Genomic DNA, 21,601 nt, shown 5'->3' with positions numbered 1-21,601 from the left:
ATCATCAAATAAAGGTATAAAAATTGTAGAAGCAACTGCTTCACAGAAATAAATGTCTTCCTTTAAATTAACTTTGATGCTAGTATTTCAAAGCAAGATATTAGAAAACATTAATATAACTTCAAAAGCAGAAAATATCAATGATCAGCTTTCTTCTAGAGTAGAACACAACTTTTCAAAATTTTTTTATGACTTTTGATAGTTTAGTCAATGAAACAAAAGAGCTTGCAGATGTATGTATAATTGCCCAGTAAAAGACAAACAAAAGTTGAGTTTTATGTTGATAATTGATGTATTAATTGAACCAAATTCATAAGATTTCAGAATATGTCCTCAATCAACAATATGTCCAAGTTCTTCAGTGCCAAAGCTTTAATTGGGTACACAAATAAAGAGTAATTAGAATCAATTACTAAATTTTGTGAAAAGAATCAAGCTCAATTGCATCAGAAATTATTTGTTAATGAAACATTTTGTCAAGTGATATAAAAGAGAGAAACTTGACAAAAATTGAGGTAACTCATCTTCTGATGATTGAGAACAATGTTTTATCCTCTTTTCCTAGATATGCGTATCGCTTTTTTTTCTTCACATTTCTGACTTTGCCAGTAACATTAGCATCAGTTGAGAGATCATTTTACAAACTGAAGCTAATCCAGGGTGCATAGTCAGATTTTTCAACAAAACATAAGCACCTTTTAAGTACTTTTTAAGCACTCAAAAAATAATTGTAATCACTTTCGAAAAAAAAAAAAATCCTTATTAGGATCTGTACAATAATAAAAACTATTTTTTTCTATCGTTTAAAGTTCTTAATTTATAAACAAAAAATCAATCAAATTCAAAAACTTTAGATAATCATGATAAAATAACTAGTTCCTGATAAATATTGCAGAGAAAATTGTAAAAATCATGAATTTTGTGTAATTTAAAACGAAAATCGAAAAGGCAAAGAAAAAATCTCTTTTTTAAAAGATAAAAAATTAAGCAATTTTTACAAACCCCGTATAAAATAAGCACCTTTAAGGGCTTTTAAAAAACGTAAACCAAAAATAAGCACCTTTAAGCACTTTTTAAAAACGCTGCACATCCCGTAATCAAGACTTATTTAAGAAGTACGGTGAGCAAAAAAACCCAAAACAGAACACCATGAATAACTTTTGATTTAATTATTGGATTTTCATCCTTGAGATCTCAATCTTAATGTCTGGAGGGGGTGACCACAAATATGCTGATTAATAAGAGTGGACGAAGGTTATGAAATCAGACACAAACAGTGGCACATCTAGGATAGGGTTTTCAGGGTTAAAAATCCAAATGGATCTATTGATGGCATTTCCGACAGCTACTGCTACAGATTTTTGTTTTGTTTTTAAAATCTCAGTTCCTTTTTTGATATGATAATATTATGATATGTGAATTTCAAATCGCACAATAGAATTATCACTTTATGATGACAATGACTAGTCGTGACAATTTCATTACAAATGGCAACAAATATACAAATCTTTGGCTATAGTTACATTTCCAAGATAGTTAAGAAATAATTACAGGAGTGTTTTGCTAATTGAATGCTGTATTTGCAAAAAATCAGATTTTCCATCAAATTTTTTGATCAAGATAAAACACTTAATGTGATATAACAACATTTGAGATTGACAAAACGTGGAGAGAAAAATTAATACACAAATTTAGAAAATGCTGAAGAATTGGCAGCTATGAAAGTATAAACAAAGATGTCTAAAGTAAACAAAACCTTAAATTTTGATAAGTAACAGCAGTCAATTGTCACAATTTGAATTTGCTGATTGATGTAATATTACAGTATTATATAAAAGTTACCATTGAAAAAAAGTACAAACTGAGATAGTATTCTAAAGCTTAAAACTAATGAATGCTGGTTATAGGGCATTTGAAAATGTAGAAGCTGACATCTCTGATAAGGATAAACTGCTTAACCTGAGCAAAGCAGTACAAAAATTGGACACCTAAGGATTCGAAGAGATTAAATTGGACAATTACTAACAATTTTAGTTTCTTATAGTTAGTATTTATTAAATTATTAATAATTATATGTATTAGTACTAACTTTTTTAACAATTTTGACAAATTCTCTAAAATTGTAAACCAATATTACTTTCAAATAATAGGATAAGGTACGCAATAAAAGTGATGCTTAGCATCACAAAGTGCAAAAAACAGCACACTATGCTACACAGCAAGACTGATAATATCCCACTTTAAGAGGACTGGTTTACTCCTCATGTGGCCTGGAAGGTATCGACAAACTTATGACAGAAGATATTAATGAATTTTTTATAAAAACAAGTAACAGCTCATTTAGTTGCTATTAAAGTCTAGCATCATTCACAATTTGCTAAGAAGAATAGAAATGTGTTTAAAAAAATAATTATTATTGTTTTCTGTACATTGTTAAATTATTGGGAGAAAAAATTAACTATCGATTACAACTGATCATTTAAACAAAATCAAATTAATAAATTAGCTAGAATTGTAAATTTTACCAGTATCTGAAGCAGATGAATTGGTGCATAAGGAAGTCCCAGAGCTGCATTCGCTAATTTGTCTTTTTTTGTGCGTTGTTATAACATTAAAGCGACCCAGCTCATTTAAGCGTCGTCTCAATCTTCTTTGTTGTTCCAGAAGAAGCTCTTTTTGTTCTTTGTTTTTTCTATCTTTTTCCTCTAGGGTCTAATTTTTAAAAATAAATTATAAATTATAATAGAAATTATAAAATGACAAATCATTACAAAGTTCAACTATTGTAAAGATGAGATTCAAGCATAAAGAAACAGCTTATTTGCCAGGAGCACCATCATACACAAATATAGTACAAATAGAGTAGAATAAAGTTCAAAAGTTGGAAAGATATAATTAAAGCAGATATTAAAATCAATTATGAGAAAAAATATATCATTATATATTAGTCAATAGCATAGCTTCAGCTTCTGTCTGTCACAAAAGATAGTCAAATGTTTTGAAAGGTTTTTGACAAAGAATTAAAACTGCAGGAGTAGGTTTAAAAACTATATAATAGTAAAAAAAGCATATACAGTCTTAAATATTTGAGTAAAAAATCAAATTCATATTCCCATTTTCTTATAATGGTCAAAATGGTTGTTTTAAGTGGGTAAAAAATTCGGCCATTCTAGTGTTAAAGAGTAAAAAAACAATATTAAAAAATTAATGATTTCCTAATGTTAAACAAATATTCTACCGCAGTAAGGTCATTCACAATAGAGTTTTTGATGATGTAGTAACTCTCCCGAAAAGCTAGTCAACTACTGAAATATACTTATGGTTGATATGAGGTGAAGAAAAAATTGTACCAATCGATGGCACCAGAATCCAACCAGCAAAGTTTCACTATGAATAAATGGTGGAGTCCTTGGTTGTTGACATAGCCTTTGTGTTCAGTCGATGTTTGAGTGCTAATTTATTTGTGCTATATACGATAGTCCACATTTTCATGAAATGTTGCATATTCCCCAGTTGTTAATACATGCAATTGGTTGCTTGAAGTTTGAGAAAATGATTTTGTTATTTGTAAAAAGGAAGCACTACTAAATTATTTGTTTCAAGTTTGACATATTCATATTAAAGATTATGAGCACATTTGGACATCTTCTCAAAAATATTGTTGATTATCTCGAGAAGGAAAATTTTTATCTTGGACAATAGAGGTTTCACCTAAGATAGAGAGAAGATATTTAGAACATGTTAAATACTTTGTGGCAATATTTTCACCTTTCCTCTAGCACTGACTTCCACACTTCAAAAACTTGTACTAAACGAAAAGGATACTTTGGACTAGTTCCTTTAGTCTAAACGAGTCCTTTAGTTTTTAGAGCGCGCTAAACATCTGCTTCAAACGTTGCCATTCTCAGGAATTGCTTGTTGTTAATGACTCGTGACGTGAATTTGTGAGTGCTCAAACATGTCAACTTTTATCTTCCTGCCTTAGTTTCTGGGGATTATTCATTTAATTACACAGTACATTAAATTGAAATATTTAATGTGATATTAAAAATAGCTTTATGTAAGATAATGGTTATGGCTCCTCAATTAAAAAAAAACATAATATATAATTCATCAAACTTTCTAAAAATTTCAAAGCAGTACATTTTTATTTATTTATTCATTCTTTGACTGTAGCTCTGAAAAACATTTATAGGACGTTAAACAACTTCATTTACAATTGAACTTTCAAAAGTTGAATGAGACAATGGAATGACCTCTCTCTCCTGGAATTTAAGTTCAGAAGTTACAAAGTCAATTATTTACAAGTTAATGTCTTCACACTAGTCAAAGCTTATGGAAAATATATTTTTTATTTATCGATCCAAACTCTATTATAGATATGCTTTAGTGTAGCTAAAGGACATATTTTAATAGGGCTTATATTTTATCCTTTATTTTATTTTATAACTTAAATTACTCAAGTTATATGATTAAATGTATAAATAGTAAGTATGAGGGTAAACGTGGCTTTTAACTACTTTTCCGCATTTTTCCTGCCGCTCTAAACGAAATAAAAGAATAAGTTTAATTTCTAATGATTTTAATTGTTTCAAGCAATTAAATGTTACAACCAAACAGATTACAATTCTAGGGTTAATTAAATCATTGTCACATTTCAATTGAACATAAAAGGAACATGAGCATTCTTGTCTTTTTAGGGCAAAATAAAAGAACAATTTCTATTTATAATTTCTAAAAAAAGTATATTAAAATTATTTGCTAACATATTAATTACATCTATAAGATTTTTTTTTATTCAAAAATCTTTTATTTCAGCATTAAAGAAACTCTAAAATTAGCACGGTTTTGGAATCTTTTAATAATTTTCTATTTAGCATGTGCTCTTTAACAAAATAAGGCATATCGAGCATTTTATACAACAGACATAACAATATTTCCTTTGAATTGTGCTTAAAATGAGAAATAATATAAAAAAAATTTTAAGCAAATTTTTGCAATATTATCTTTTTTAAAAGGGCAACTTTCTTAAAGTTAGAGGGAGAGTTTGAACATCAAGATAAAATTGTAAATCCATAGTTTTTTGTTCATTTAAAAAACAAAGCAAACTGTTGTCTTCTTCGCTATGCCCATATACACATTTACTTTTCATTACTCAAATAAATAGGAAATATTAAAAAAGACAAACAATAATTTATCTTCATTTTTCAAAAAAATAGTATGCTTAGTAAACAGTCAGCTGTTTTGCACTGAATAATTTTGATTAGCAGAATATTTTTAATTTCTTTTAACAAGATTTAATTCTTAGCTAGCTGGCAATAATTCTAAGTATTCTTTTGATAAAAACTTGACAATAATTTAAAAAGGAATTTTACATTAAAGCAAAACCTAAATTAAAGAGCTAAAACAATTTATTAGTATATGAATGGTATAGAATAATATACCTGGTTGCGTAAAGAATAAGATTTTGAAAAAGGTTAAAATTTAATTACATAGTTGGTAAAAATAATTCTGCGAAACATACACGGACAGATAATTAAAAAATTTATTCTAAGATTGAGACTATATATAAGATGTTGAGAAATTTTAAGATGCTTAAAAATGTTGACTACGTATTCATTATAATAATTATAAAATATAAATTGAAGAAATAAATATATTGTTCTAAATCTATGTATATGTTTGTATACTATTAAAATTATATCACTTATTTAAAGAACAAACTAAAAGTAAAATTAAAAAAAGCTGATGCATAATCACATTCTATCAGAACCATGCTTTTAATAGATAACTCAACATTCTTTGAATAAATTTTATTCAATAAAATGTTCAAATTTCTTTATTAAATTGTGAATAGATTTTCAGACAACTAAAACAGAAAATTGTATTTTATAATTTAAAAAAAAAAGCATTAGTAATTGGTTATTAGCAAAAAAAATATGTATGAAATTTTACCCTACACACGTGTAAGTGAACTTTCTTGTAGGTTATCTACATTTAAATATTAATTGCTCCATCTAAATATTTCTTCATTGTCGGCAAATTATTTTCTTAAAAATAATTCATTGGAATTTTTCTCTGCTTCTACTAAGTAAAAACTGTTGAAACTTTAGATTTTGCAATACAAAAATACATAGAATAATATGGTATGAAAAAATTTATATATCAGAAGATTTTTCATCCATAATTAAATTAAATTAAATAAGAAAAAATTATTATTTGCTTGAAATTATCTTAGGATAAACAGGTTTTATGAGTGGGGGCCAAAATTTTTTTTTTCGAATTACTTAATTACTTTCAAAAATATGACTTAAAACTCAAATAGTGAAATTAACATTAAAGGGTCCAAACTTTGGATCGCTCTCCTGACCAAACTATGGGCACCATATTTCCCACATTGCGGCTACCTCCTATATTTAAAAGGTAAAGAAAGCAAGTACATAAAAAAAAGATATTTATTCAAAGAAAGTACGCTTTTGTGTCCGATTTTGTAATTTAATTAATAGTTAGCACCACATAATTAGCATATTTAAGGTCATCCTCAGGAACCATTAAGATTGACACTTAGGACAGGAAAATCCGATCATTAGAATAGAAGTTATTCAGGGTGATATATTTTTTTGTTTACTGTACATATGAATCTTATAATCTTGATTTAGATTATATGAACGCTGGCAGACTCATTTTGTGGTTTAAAATAAACAGCATAGACAGAGATGGAGTATTCCTTATTTTAATGCGACACCATATAAATATATATATATTTTCATTCCAGCATTAAGTTCAGTTATTTAGAAATTTTTTAGGAGAAAAAATAAAATTTTAAGTTGTTTATCATGTTTGAGTATAGAGGCAAAAATACAAATAAACTATATTAGTAATAATAATATTCTGACCTTAATAAATGCTTTGGCTTTGGTCAAGAGACCTAAGGTAGTATGTCGACTCGATTCTGGCCCAAGGGGAACAAGCTCCTTTAATTTTTCAAGACAATTTCTTAAGTGTGCTCGCCTATAAAACATAAATCATGATTCATTTTGAAAAAAAATCAAAATACACATTTCTAAACAGCTTAAAACTTTACCTGTTCTTCTCCAATTCATTATGAGTAGATCTAAAATGAATAAAAATTATGTAAGAAAATAATATTTATGTAGAGTAAAATTCAAAAATCTGCAAAGTTAGGGACTGGAAGCACATACTTAAAATTTAAATGTATAAGAATATAGATTAAGGAGGAACAGCACAGTAAAAGCCTGTAAAAAAAGATTTTTGAAAAATAAATTTTGCAGTGATTGTGCTTATAGGGCAGGAACTCCAAAATTGCCTCTAAAATTACGGGCAATTTAAGGACGCTTATTCTATAGTTCCTGCACTTAAGTTAAAAAACATTTAAAAAAATAAAAACTGAAATTCTTTTAAAAAGTTTCGCAACTTCTTTAATACAAAAAAAAAAGGAAAGAAAAGAAAATAGTCTAAATATGGATTATTGTTAAGTAGTAGCAAAATACAAGGATTCTCTTGTGAAAAACAGTAGAGTATGATCTAGTGTTGAGGAGGGAGTAGAAAGATAAGAACTTTTTATATACTTCTCCTGCTTTTATGTGCTATCAAATCAAGGGTAATTGTCTCTAGTACTGGAAGTAGATTAATATCATACTTGATACACTATAAAGACTTAATCATTCATTTTGTTATTTAGTTTGTTTTATGGCATATAACATAATTTTTGAATTTAAATTTCTTCAATTCTTTTTTCAATAAATAATATTTTTTCGTCCAGTTAACTTAAAAAATTTTTTTGTTGGAAAAATCACAAAAATTTTAGATCATATTACAAATAAAAAAATTAGGGCTTCTATAATACTATGCTTATAACTTATTTTTCAAAAAATATTCATAACTTGCTGTACTCATAAGTTTAAAAAAAAAATTATTCAAATTTAATTCCGTTTATTTCTTTAAACTATATGAATATAGTTTCCATTGCACGCAGGATTTTAAAAAATACTTTTTCATAAAATTACAGTGGTTTGAAAAAAAAAGTTCAAAAATTACAAAAACATTTTTGGGGATTACTCAAAACTATTCAACTCAATCCCTATGTGCAATGAAAACTATATCGATTATGTCAAGTCTGAAGTAAATCTATTGAAAATTGTACTACTTAAGTAGGCCACACAGTGAGAAGGCAAGCTGTAAGAAAGAGACATACACATGACAAATTCTTATATTTTTGTGTTAGGAATTGCAAAGGTGATGTGCGCATGCTAATGAAAAATAATGGGAATCAGACTCTCATAAGTCTTTTACTTATCGCTTGCCTCTTCAGTGTGATCAATAATCTATATAAATATATGAAATTTTACAACTAACTATTATGCATCAATACCAGGTCAATAAGATGCTTCTACATAATTTTCAGCTGTCTCAAGTGCTAGTCTATCCCTTTTTCTTGTCGATCTACTAAAGGGCAAAACTGAGAGATTTGTCTGGTGGCCACTTTTTGCAGTTGAAGTACCTTAATAATGATTTTGCTTCGAAATTTTTATTCAATACATTAATCATTTTTAGTTTAAAAAATGAAATTATATTATTATAAAAATACTATATATATATTATCATTATAACACATCATTTTAAAAAAAATATATAATGGGTTGGATTTTAATATATAATGGGTTGGATTTTAGACTTGTTTTTTTTTTTTCACAATCAATTTTTAAGTTCTATGTCAGAATGAAATATAATAACTAACTCTGGAAATTAAACCAAAAATATTAAGGTTAGAATTTCTGCAACTGTTGCTCTCAGCTTTATTTATTCTTTCATTGTTCATTCTTTTTTTTAAACTTTATGCATTTGATTTTAATATTTTTTTCTTCAGATAAATCTTATAATTCATTCATTGCTACGTTTTTTCTTTTCTAATTTTATTGTTAAGCTTTTTTTTTTGTTGGAAATATTACTTTTAAAGGGGTATTTAATATTTTGTCATTCCAATTCCTGTTTCATTGTCATTTGGTACAGGTGCGCCAAAGACAAATTACTGCATCTGCTTTTTTTAATCCCATTTAATCTTTCAGCAACAAAACAAAATCAAACATCAGCCTACTCTTTGAGGAGTTTCTTTTTGTCAATTATTAATTTTACTTTATGGCCTCGATAGAAAACAAAGTTAGCCATATCTGAAAAAAAAATCATTAAAGAATATTATATCAGCCCATAATCACGAAATGAATTTTCATTTAAATAAGACTAAAAAAAAGTTGAGTTTGAATTTTATTATATTGCCTGTTTAAAGATTTCTTATAAGAAATTCATTATCATATAACTTGTGAGACAGTTAAAAAAAAAAAAAACAGAAGTTATAAAAAATAACTGTTCTTTTACATGCATTATGCAGGTGCACATTTTCAGGAACTAAGGAATGGTGAGAATAGGATGGGGTGTCAAATGTCAAAATGAGGCCGTGGCAAATAAGGACGCTACAAATATTCAGCTACTATATGGAATTTAGCCCCTTTGCCGAATATTCGACCAAATATTTCATAAAGTATTTTTTCCTTCCTTTTTTGTTTGGATTTGAATAGGTTTAATATATAATAATCTAAAATGGTATTCCTCTCCCCCAATACATTAATAGAAATAGATTTTACACAAATTTGTTAAGTTCTAAAGTTTGCAAGTTAATGTTTTGAAAGACAAATGAAAAAAAAAAGAAAAAGAAATTTGAAGAATCGAAACTTGATTGCTTTATACTGAACCACGAATTATATACTTTTTTTAAAAATGTATTAAATGCAATTTAGTCAACAATTTAAAAGATTTTTGTTATGTAGGTTGAGAATATTTTTTGTTTTGTTTTAGCTGTTTTTATTATAATGTGGCATTTTATTACGGTGTTTCTGAGACTTCATTCCTTTATTGTCACTTTTTTCCTGTACATTAAGAACCGGTAACATAAAAAACTTTGATTTTCAATGTTAAAGTAATATTTTAAGAACTAAGAACAACTATTTTTTGTTTCTCTTTGGTTTCTTTTATTAACTTTTCATTTTATTATGAGTGGTTTTATTATGATACAGCATTTTTTTAAAGAATATTTGTAATGAATGTTATTTTGATTTGGCTTCTATCCAGCTTTGTATTTTTTAAATTTTTATTTTATTTTTATTATTGACGTTTTTATTAAGATGCAGCAATTAGAGGGTTTCTATTAGACTTAAGTGAGTTTCTATTTACTTTTTTCTTCACTCACTCTTGAAAATACAGAAATTGGAAAACTTATGAACTTACTACAGAAAAAATACTAATTTTTTTCGAAAATTAAGATCCATTATTATTTCACTTTTATACATAATTTTTTGCTTTGATGGGAGTTTTTCTGATAGCATGTAATTTTCAAAAGCGTTTCCAATAGAATATGTATATATATTTCCTCTGTTTCTTTTTTTCAATTTAACTTCATTTTTTTGCAGCTGTTAATTTTTTATTTATCTTAAATATTTCGAATGGATAAATATTATAGTTTTTTCCCCCTTTACCCTATACCAATAATATAGATCAGTTTTGATTAACTTTCATCAACAACTAAACTTATTTTTGTAAAATATTTAATAATGATTTTTTTAAAAAAATGTAGCCATTCGGGCGCTGAATATTCGACTATATCACTATTCGTTTCACCCCTAGTGGCAAATGATAGATTTCATTGGTGGCCACTATATTTCCTTTAGTCACCACATGGCAAAAAGCACCGACTACTCTTGCCCATTACAATTTACCCTTATGCCATATGTTTTTAGAATAGTGATCAAAATTCTGAGGTTTTCTTCATTTTGAGCACATTCTTTGGGTATGCACATTCTGGGCCTACATTTGTTTCTAATTGCACCAAAACTGTCAATAACTCTTTGCAACTCACGTTAAAAATTATTACAGCTAAATAAGTCACAATTTCAACTATTTATATTGAAAGTACCATAAATTTTTTCAAACGAAACTTTAACAAATTATTTCAAAGAATTCGTTAAGTTACTTTTTTGTTTCCCATTAAAGGGTTTTTTTATGTGAGAAAAAAATCTCTGAACACTTGCTGACTTGCTGTTCTTGACATTTTTTTAAACAATTTCTAAAGAATCATTAGTCTGACACTTTAGGTATATTGAGCATAAAATTATTTACATTTGTTAATAATGTCTAATGTTCTAGAACAGGACAAATGATAATTACAAATTTTCAGTGGGAATCGCTAAAAATAAACAACTCTCACTAGAAATAATTTTACATTTTTTTAAGCGATTAATTATTTCATTTCGCCAACTAAAATTGCAAAAAAATGGAACCTTGTTTAATTTAAAATCCAACCTGAATAACTTTTGATTTAATGATCCGATCGTCATGTTCTAGGACTCTATCTCAATGGCTTGAGAGGGTGACCTCAAATATGCTAATTACCAAGTGCAAACAATCAGACACAAAAACATGCTTTTTTTTAAACAGATTTCCGACCCCCTAAATATAGAGGTAGCCGCAATCTGGGAAATATGGTTCTAATACTTTGGAGCGCTCTCTTAACCTAACTAGTGTGGCTACCCTATATTTTGGGGGTCAAAAATCCGAATCTGCCAAAAAAAGGTATGTTAATTCAGTGAAAGTACACTTTTTTGTCTGATTTTGTAACTTAAAATTAAGGATGCAATGAATATTCAGCCTTTTTGCCAAACATTGGGTCGAATGTTCGGATAAATATTTTTTTAGGAGGAGTTCGAACAGATTTAATAAAGAATAATCTAAAAACGTATATTTAACTATACATTCTTTGAAATAGTTTTTACACATATTTGTTAAGTTCTAAAACTTGCTAATTTATGAACTAAAAGTCAAATAGAAAATTGAAACTAGATTACTTTATACTAAACCTTAAGTTTTGTACTGATTTAGTTTGGTATTTTAACTGAGCGTTTCTTATAATCTGAATTTTTTTATTGTCACGTTTTTCCTGTACGGTAAAATAAATAAACAAGTAAAAGTGTGATTATCAACGTTAATGTAACATTTCAGAACTAATAAAAAAAAATTTTATTTCACTTTTGCTTTTTTTAATTAACTTTTCTTTTTATCTGAGTTTTTAAAGAGCGTTTCTAATAAACGTTATTCATTTATGTTTTATGGTCCTTTTTTTCTAAAAATACAGCAAAGTGAAAAAGTTTGAGATTTTTAACGCTAAAATGTTTTCAAACATTAAAAGCGGTTTTTGTTTTTCTCTTTTTAAAAACATTTGATTTTATTATAACACGGCAATAAGAAGGGTTTTTATTAGACTTTATTCTTCACTTTTTCAGAAAATACGGTGATTATAAAAAGTGTTTAGCCTTAAAATTTTTGTTCAAAAATTAAGATCGATTTTTCTCTTTTCTCTTTTGCTTTTCTACATAAATTTTTTTTATAATAGCACTGCATTTTGAAAAGCGTTTCTGATAGACTATATCTTTCAACGCTTTATGAAAATTTTTTTTATGGAAAATATTATTTTTAGCATTAAAGTTTTGTTTTAAGAATTAAGATATTTTTTTCAATTTCCCTTTTTCTTTTTTTGAACTTTACCACTTTAATATTTTTTTTAAAATAACAGTTATTCAGTTTTTTATTTATCTTAAATATTTCTAATTAGCTTTTTTTTTAAAATAACAGTTATTCAGTTTTTTATTTATCTTAAATATTTCTAATTAGCTTTATTATGTGAAATAATTCTATTATAGTTTTTTCTCTCCTTTACCTCATACTTATGACATAGCTAAGTTTTGATTATTTTTCAATGATGACTAAACTTATATAAGCATAAAACTATTTATATTTATACTTTCAAAACTATCTCTCTCTCAATATATATATATATATATATACACACACACACATATAAATATATGTATGTATACACACACACACATATAAATATATGTATGTATACATAGAATCAGTAATAAAACTTATTAATAATTTTTATAAAAAAATTTTCTATTCAGTCGCCGAATAATAGGTATTTGGCCGATTTTTTTTTACTGAACATTCAGTTTTTGGCCAAATCACTATTCGTTACATCCTAACTTAAAATATCATCTGCACTTATAATTAGCATATTCGAAGTCACTCCATCGAGAGAGTCCTAGAACGTGAAGATTCGATCATTAGATCCAAAAGTTATTCACGGTGGTCCTTATTACTTTTTTTGACACACTGTACATTCTGCTCCAAACATATATTGTTTGCATATTGCGCACCTGTTAACGTAGATAAATTAAGAAATATTTATGGTGATGCATTTATTAAGTGTATACTCTTCGTAAACAGAAGAGGTCGTCAAGGCATGAAGCATGGTCGTCAAGGAGCCAAAAAAGTGGTCAACATATCTGCCCTTTTGATACCCGAATGACGAATATATAGGAATTGGAAGAAAAAAAAGGTTGGGCAAGTTTTCCACACTCCACTTTACCATCACTATGGTTTGTTCAAATCATGCTTTTTCTCTATGTGTGAGCAAGAAGTAGAAATATATACTGGAGTGGAGATAAAAGCAAGATTTGCCAAAACCATGGCAATGGACATGAGGAAAATACCGAGTGGGAAATCATGTAACCTTAAGTGGCTATATATAGTCATTCTAAAAAGGATCTCTTATTAATCAACAAAGCATGTATCTTAATTTTTTGCCGCAGATATACTAATGTTCAGAATGTAAGGATCAGAATTAATATTTCTTTAAAACCAAAAAAAAAANAAAAAAAAAAAAAAAAAAAAAAAAAAAAAAAAAAAAAAAAAAAAAAATGCAACAACAGAAAATAGCACCAGAAACTAATGTGAAGAATTTTATATCAAGTTTAAAAAAAATCCTACAATATATATTATCTTCAATTAAATTCATTTTACTTATCCAAAGGAGGAAATCTAATAATGAAATCTATCTACTTGTCATTTTATTTTATCTACAATATTTCATGGCAACGAATGTTAGATTTTTGAATAGAACTAATATATAATTTTTAAGCATTATTGAAAACAATGAACTAGTCAATAAAGCAGGAATGGCAAGTTTCTTTCCCATGGTAAAACTGCTCAAGAGGAAAAATCGATTTCTAACACAAGTGGAAGAAACTCTTTTTCAAAATGAAAAATCAAACAAATATATATATATACCTCTGTTAAACGGACACTGATGGGACCGAAAAAATTGTCTGCTTATGAGAGCTGTACAGTAACAGGAAGGATACACTAATAATAAATTTTAACACCATTTTTAGAGTTATTGTATTGTCCAGATATATAAATAATCCACAATAGCTATTTACAGTTATATTTATTTAACGTTAAAAAATACTATTTTTCAATACAAAAAAGAATCTATGAAAAAATTTGATATTTATACATCATTTTAGATGTCGCTACAGAGAAATGAGTACGTTTTTTCTATTTAAACAGACATTCAAGTTAGCCATCTGATACCAAATAGGCACTTATAGTTTCATGTCACTTCCTCAGACAGTTTTATTATTAGGTTTAGCCCCAGTCTAACACCTTCCAATCACTTAATATGAAATGTGGTGATACCTTATTGAAGATTCCCATGATGGAAAAAAAAAGCAGCAATGCATACTCGTAAGTTTCAAGACCCTATGGGGGTCTTCAACATTCACAATTGATCATATGTCAAATGTCTGAATAAATGTTTCATTTATTTACACCTCAATCACTAGATTTCTGTTCTCTTTTTTAAAAAAAACCCAACTGTGAAAAATGCAGTCTCCAAATTAATTAGCAGTAAAAAGGAATTTTCAGTGGGTAAGGGCATTTAAAGTGCCATACCAACTTGTGGGGTCTCATAGCCAGTATTGTCCAGATGAAAAGATGCTGAAGCCTCAAACACTTCGCATGACCAGCATCCTTTCTTTGCTAAGACAAAGGAAGGACAATGATTGATATTTTTACTTGCGGCTAAGCCAAAAAATTTACATGCTTTAAGAATGAAGGACCATTGCATATTTCCCTTAGAATTTAAAGCAGAAATGGTCTCCCCCCCCCCTCAAAATCAGAAAAATTAACGTCCAGTTTGAAGAGAAAGAAAATAACATGTCAGAGCATAAATGACTGTCCGCGTCCGGTTAAACGAGTGTCCGCTTTGCGGGAAAGGTACACAACGGTTTATTCATAGAAGATTTACAGGGAATGTAAAATATGTTTATAAAAAGAGGCACCCATTTTGTAGGAGTGTCCATAATGTGAGGTTTCATTGTATACATATATATATCCTCTAAAAAGCTAAGAATTGCAATCTAGTTCCGAGTCAATCGATTTCCGAGCTATTTAACCAACACTTTTAAATATATGAAAATTAAAAAGCAACTATTGGAATGAAAATTTAATCTAATTATTTTTTAAGAAATTAAATTAACTGTAGTCCTTCAATATTTTATGGAAATGAGTACAATAATACCTTATATTTTATAATTATATAAAGAACTGTTGAAACCTTATAATCAAAATTTACAAATACAACTAACTTAAAAAACTACATACTAAACAAATACACTTCAACAAATCTCATACTGTATTTTCAATTACAAATAGCATGTTAATTTAATAACCAAATAATGTTAAGTTTAAATAATTGAACCACCTCTTAAATAATATGAATTTTAAAATTCTGCATAAAACTAAAAGGAATAATGCGAAAAATAGTTAGATTTTTAAAAAAAAGTATCTTGTAAAATTTCTAGTCTTATAAATTTAATTTGTTTAAATTTAAGTTATAAATAAAACCTATTGCTAAAAAAATTAGTCATTTTTAATTTCTTCTAGTTATCACGTCTATCCTATTTCCAATAAATTAAACAGACACCTTCTTGATTGTTCACATTATTAGCAAAATGAATAAATTTATGATTTATTTCATAATTACCCTCAAAAATTTCCATTCTTACTTGGTCTTTAATCTATTGGTTAAGCATGTTATTGGTATAAACATGTCAGTTAAAAAATTAATCAGAACTTAAAAATTTCATTGTTTATGATCGAAAATTATACAATTCTCTTACTTCTGATAACGGGAAGAAACACATTTCTTTGTATCAGCTTTATCCACCATAAAAGTTTGCCAATTCAAATTTTCATTTATTTATTATTAGATGCATACACACAACTAACAATAACAATAGAAAGATTTGCAAATTCTAAGTTGAAAAAAGCTGTTCGAGAAGAAGTTAAGTTTCTTCCAAATCCAACTATGAAAATAAACTTTAAAAACTACTAAAATTGATGAATTAAAAAAATGAAGGCAATTTTGTCCTTTATTCAGTGCTTAATTTAAAAAAGTTTTTAGTTTAGTCTCTAGTCTTTTAGTTAGCAGATTACAAAGTCTAGCGTACTTAATTTACTTTTTTAGAGGGATTAATACCTTATGAAGCAATGAAATTATGGAAAAACAAGGATTTTTAAAAACTTGGGAAATTTCGCTACTATATTAAGGCATATTTTTATAAATGCACACAAAATATTTCAGTATACAACTATCAGAAATTATGAACAATTGGTTAACTGGAAACACGTTACATAATATTTGTTGTTGCATGCCATTTTTCAATACTGTCAAGACAATTTTAAGGCAAGGGGGTGCGTTTCGTCTTATTTACAGTGGCGCCATCTATTGCCAAAAATTCAACTTCTGACACACAAATACATCACTGCCCCTTCTACAAGGACGACACATTCACACACTATCCATCCATCTGCAGATTGTAATTTTGACCTGAACTAGAGCATGATCAATCTCCGATCCAGTACACTTAAAGGTATTGATTTGTTATGGGAACTTGGAAGACTTAGAGAACCAGAGAGACTTAGCATGCACCAGTGACCATTTTGTAAATGGAGAGTCTTCGGCCGGCGGGGATCAAACTCACGAGCTCTTGGACATGGGGCCAACACCCTACCAACCAGACTATTCTGGTCTTGCATAATATTAGAATAGCAATAAAGAGTTTTACAATTTCTTTGAATTTTTTCTGCAACATCAAACAAAAATTCTTCAAAATAATATACCTATCTATAGTACTTTACTTAAGTTTTTAAAAGCTTGGGGAGTTCAGTACTAAATTTAGGTACATTTTTTAAATTCATATAAAATATTAGTATAGTAGATAATTATCGGAAATCAAGGTTGGAATTTTTCAAGAAACCATTTTCTTCAGAGACACTGAAACAGGGGTGATTGTGGCCCCAACTCAAAAATTCTGAAAATTTCTTGGAGTAAAATCATTCAAAAAATTAATATCTTTATAAATTGAAATCATTGAAATTTTCAAAACATGATATTCTAAATGAATTATATGCAACATAATTTAAATGAATAATTATGTGTAAGTTTACTTTTATCTCTAATCATATTTATTATTCTACCAGAAAAAATATTTACAAATGAAAGAGATGCCAAGTATAAATTCTAGTTCTAATATTTTTAAATAAAATATACAAGAATTTTTATACACGTATAAATGTGATCGATGATTTCTTGAAACTTCTGGACTTCGGATTTCTAGAAACTTTTAGATCACGGTTAGCGAAAAATCCAGAATTTTTCCGGAGCACAATCACCCCTGCTGAATTAATTGAGATAATTTATAGGTTGCTTATAATTTTTTCTTATGTAAAAATTTTATTAAATAACTTTGATATAATAACTAGATTGCAATTATAAACTATTAATTTTTTTTTTAAATATATATTTCTCTATGAAAAAGATTTTCTATTTCTTTCATCTGGGTAAAGTAAGATAGTCTTCCACAGCAATTTTTTTCACTATGGAAGAAACTTGCTCTCCCTGACAGAAATTATAAATAATTGATTGTCTAGAAACACACCACATAGCATTTGAATAGAACATGAGGGTATTATAATTTTTAAGAAGAATTTGTGCAGCACCAAACAAAAAAAAAATTCTAAGAAATATATCTATTTGTCACTTATGCCTTAATTAGTTTAACTAATTTTGTACACGTATAAATTTGGATAGAAAGTGAGCAAAAAAAAAGCTTAATATGACTCACCAAATTAAAACAATTAACAGAGCTTTCACAGTACATAACAAATTAAATGTGCACGAAAAAAATAGGCAGTGAGCAGTTGTCAACAGAACGTTAAGGTTAGTTATACTATACTGAATTACTTAAATAGAGAGACAAACAGAAATAATGAGTGCATTTTAACACATTTATCACACTTAAATTATCTATAAACATAATATACAAACGCAAAAAATATAGAAATGCATCATTTCAATTGCTGCTTCATTTTATTTAAATGGATGTTACCATTTTAGTTGTACCAGTTTCCTTGAGATTTTAGCTTCCTACAAACAATTTCAGTCTGAATGGGCATTGAAGAAAAATTACTTCAAAAGCGTGTAATAAAAACAAACGGTGAACAGCTGTCAACAGAATGTTAAAGTTAGCTAAACTGAAGAATTTAAATAGCTAAACTGAATAAGATTATTAAAACCATGTAAAATTCGTTAGATGAATGGGATTTAAACAACTTTGCCACACTTAAATTATTTAAGAGCATATTATTATGTGCATACAATCGCAAAGAAACATGTTACTGCAGCATGTTATTTGTTGCTTCATTTTATTAAAATGGGTGTTTCCATTTTAGTTGTACCTGTTCCCCTGAGATTTTTTGGATTTTGGCTTTCTGCGAATAATGTCAGTCTGTACGGGCATTGAAGAAGCGTATCCATGCTCTGCTTCTGAAATAAAAGAAGAAGAATCATTAACAAACATAAACTAATCATTATGTGTCAAAATCAGCTGATCGGATGCAATGGGTGCGGGAATTGTTAGAATAATGCTATAACATAACAAACCTCTTTCTCTTCTTTCCAAAAATTCAGCTGCTTGTAAAAGAGCAGCAATACTCATTTTGTGGATGATCGATCGAAAAAGCTTCAAACCACGCGTTTTAAAAATGGCGATGCTGAATTTCTCGCTTCAACTATCTTCAGCGTTTGTTTTCTTCCTCGGTTGCTCGCACGTTGTCAGCCGAATGTTATGAACACGAATCTATTCGGTTACTCTCGTGTATCGCAAAATAATTGGTCTGTTTCGAATTCGAATGTTTCCGACTTTTTCCGAACAAGAACGAGGCAACCAATAACAGTTTGTGTTTATTCAAGCTGCCAAAGTAACCTTCCCACGTGGTTTCCGCGCCCATCTTTTAAAAACATTGCTTACCTTCCTCTACCTCTTAGCTGTCACAATCATTGACATTAATCGTAAGCGTCATTTGACCACCGTATTTACTTTTTGAAATATTTAAAAACATTTTTTTGCGAAATTCTTTCAATTTCTCTTGTATTATACCGGACATAATTATTTATAAGGAAGGAAAACAATCATTTGATAGGTGCAACAGGAAGGGAAAAAATTTATTTACATTATACACACGGGATAATTTGTAGTGCGGGAAAAAAAAAAGAACCACTCTGAATAATTTTTGATCTAATCGGATCTTCACTTTCTAGGTCTCGATTTTGATGGTACGTCTGGTTATCCTCAAATATGCTAGTTAATTAGTGCATACAATATTTTACGTCACGAAAACAGACACAAAAACGTACTTTCTCTGAAATCCATACCTTTTTTTCAACGGATTCAGATCCCCAAAGGCAAAGTGGGATATATGGTCCCAATAGTTTGCTCAGGAGAGTAGTAAATATATATTTTTTATTTTATTTAATAATAGTCGAAAAAAGTTTTGAATTGTAAGGCATACAAATTTTTTTACACCTTTTTAAAGAACGTTATTTTACATGCCAAAATCAGGAGAGCCGGAAACTTATATTTTTGGAACAAGGGAAATCATTTTGCCTAGTAAAATTTCTAATTTAAAAGACTCATAAGCAGGTATTTAATTCATTTGCTTCAAAAAAATATTTTGTTGCTAATATTTTTATTATATGCTACGTTCCACCACCAATGATTTAACGATTTTATATATATTATATATAATTATTCTAAGACATGTATAATTACTCTAAGAAATATATATATATATATATATATAGGCATAAAAATTGGAGTATTAAATAAAACTTAGAGAAAAGAGTGAGATGATCGCTGGAAAAGAACTGCTTTAGAATTTTCAATGACTAGCGTGCTAGAGTAGAACCCTCTTCTGATTTTTAAGAGAAACATTAAGAACTTAGCAGCGATAGAAATTACTCATCCATTAAATTTGTGGGAGACTCTTACAAAATTCCTTCGCTGCCATGAGGAGAAAAAGGTGGTGACTAATTTATGNGTAAACTGTTAGTTATTGTAATTGTCTCATAATCCAATTAATTTGTAATTAACTGGATAATTAATTAATTTTCTAATTAATAAACAAAACAGAAAATTAATTATTAATTATTAATTAATTATTAATTAATTATTAATTAATTGTTAATTATTTATTTATTAATTAATTGATTTGCAATTACATACTCCAATTAATTTGGAAAGTTTTTTGAAGAAAAAAAAATTAAGAAAATTTGATGTCAATTTTTTTTAAAAAAATTAACCTAACAGGTTTTTCTAAAAAACTAAAGATATATAAAATTTTCGAAATCAATTTTGACAATAAATATGCATTACCACACGTGAAAGTACCACAAAATTAATTGGAGTATGAGACAATTGCAATAACTAATAGTCTGCATTGAAGTAATAAAATACCGATTTGTCTATATATTGACTTATTTTTTTTCTCTCACAGGACCTTCTATGGGCCGAAACGAATGTTTCCCCCTAAAATTATTCCTCATAGGGCATACATCCCACTAGTTTATTATAAAATTGGCGAGTCACACTTCCCTAGTTTCCCTTGTTAGTATTAAACTTGTTTTTCGATATATTGATGACTTAATTATCTTTAATTTCCAAAATTTTACTATTTTATTAAATGATATTTACCCTGAGGAATTAATCTTACTTCGTAATCATGATAATAATATTAATTTAAATTTTTTGGATTTGGGTATTATAATAGTTGAAAATATCTGCTTTGTTGATTTAAACGATAAAAGAAATGATTTTAATTTTAATATTAATAAACTAATTACTTGGAATTCTAATGTTTCTAGGTGCATCTATTTAAATACCACTTTTAATGAAATAAACAGAATTAAAAGAATATGTAGTAATATTTATTTACCCAAAAAAACAAATCTATAAACTCTTTCAAAATTTGATAAAAAAACAATGGATACCCAACTAAAGTAATAAAATTTTATATAAAATCATTGAATTAATCGTATATTTTTGTGGATATATTTACTAAACATTTTCTTTGTTAATTTATATAATTTTCCCATGCACAAATCCATTGCCAAAATTATTTACTAAATAATTTCTTTGTTAATTTGTATAATTTTTCCATGTGCAAATCCATTTCGGGCAAATCCGTGGTTAGAATTGTTTACTAAAAAATTCTTTTACTAAATAATTTCTTTTGTTAATCTATATAATTTTTCCATGTGCAAATCCATTTCGGGCCAATCCGTGGCTAA

General features: G+C 27.7%; 1 protein-coding gene across 1 annotated transcript in view; it reads right to left on the bottom strand.

Annotated features, from left to right (window-relative positions):
* LOC107451629 (max dimerization protein 1) overlaps nucleotides 1–19,218 on the bottom strand; it is a 28,031-nt gene extending 8,813 nt beyond the window's left edge. Inside the window, exons 1-5 of the mRNA XM_016067785.3 lie at nucleotides 18,917–19,218; nucleotides 18,712–18,799; nucleotides 7,085–7,114; nucleotides 6,897–7,011; nucleotides 2,526–2,712 (exon numbers count right to left, since the gene is read on the bottom strand). Of these exons, the coding sequence (XP_015923271.1) occupies nucleotides 2,526–2,712; nucleotides 6,897–7,011; nucleotides 7,085–7,114; nucleotides 18,712–18,799; nucleotides 18,917–18,971 (475 nt within the window). The 5' untranslated portion in view covers nucleotides 18,972–19,218. The remainder of the gene's footprint in view (nucleotides 1–2,525; nucleotides 2,713–6,896; nucleotides 7,012–7,084; nucleotides 7,115–18,711; nucleotides 18,800–18,916) is intronic.
* Between the last annotated feature and the right edge of the window lie 2,383 nt (nucleotides 19,219–21,601).

Source organism: Parasteatoda tepidariorum, chromosome X1 (assembly GCF_043381705.1).
Source record: "Parasteatoda tepidariorum isolate YZ-2023 chromosome X1, CAS_Ptep_4.0, whole genome shotgun sequence".
NCBI classification, from domain to species: domain Eukaryota; kingdom Metazoa; phylum Arthropoda; class Arachnida; order Araneae; family Theridiidae; genus Parasteatoda; species Parasteatoda tepidariorum.
Note: the sequence above shows the minus strand (reverse complement) of the source record. Positions and strands in the feature narration are given on the sequence as shown.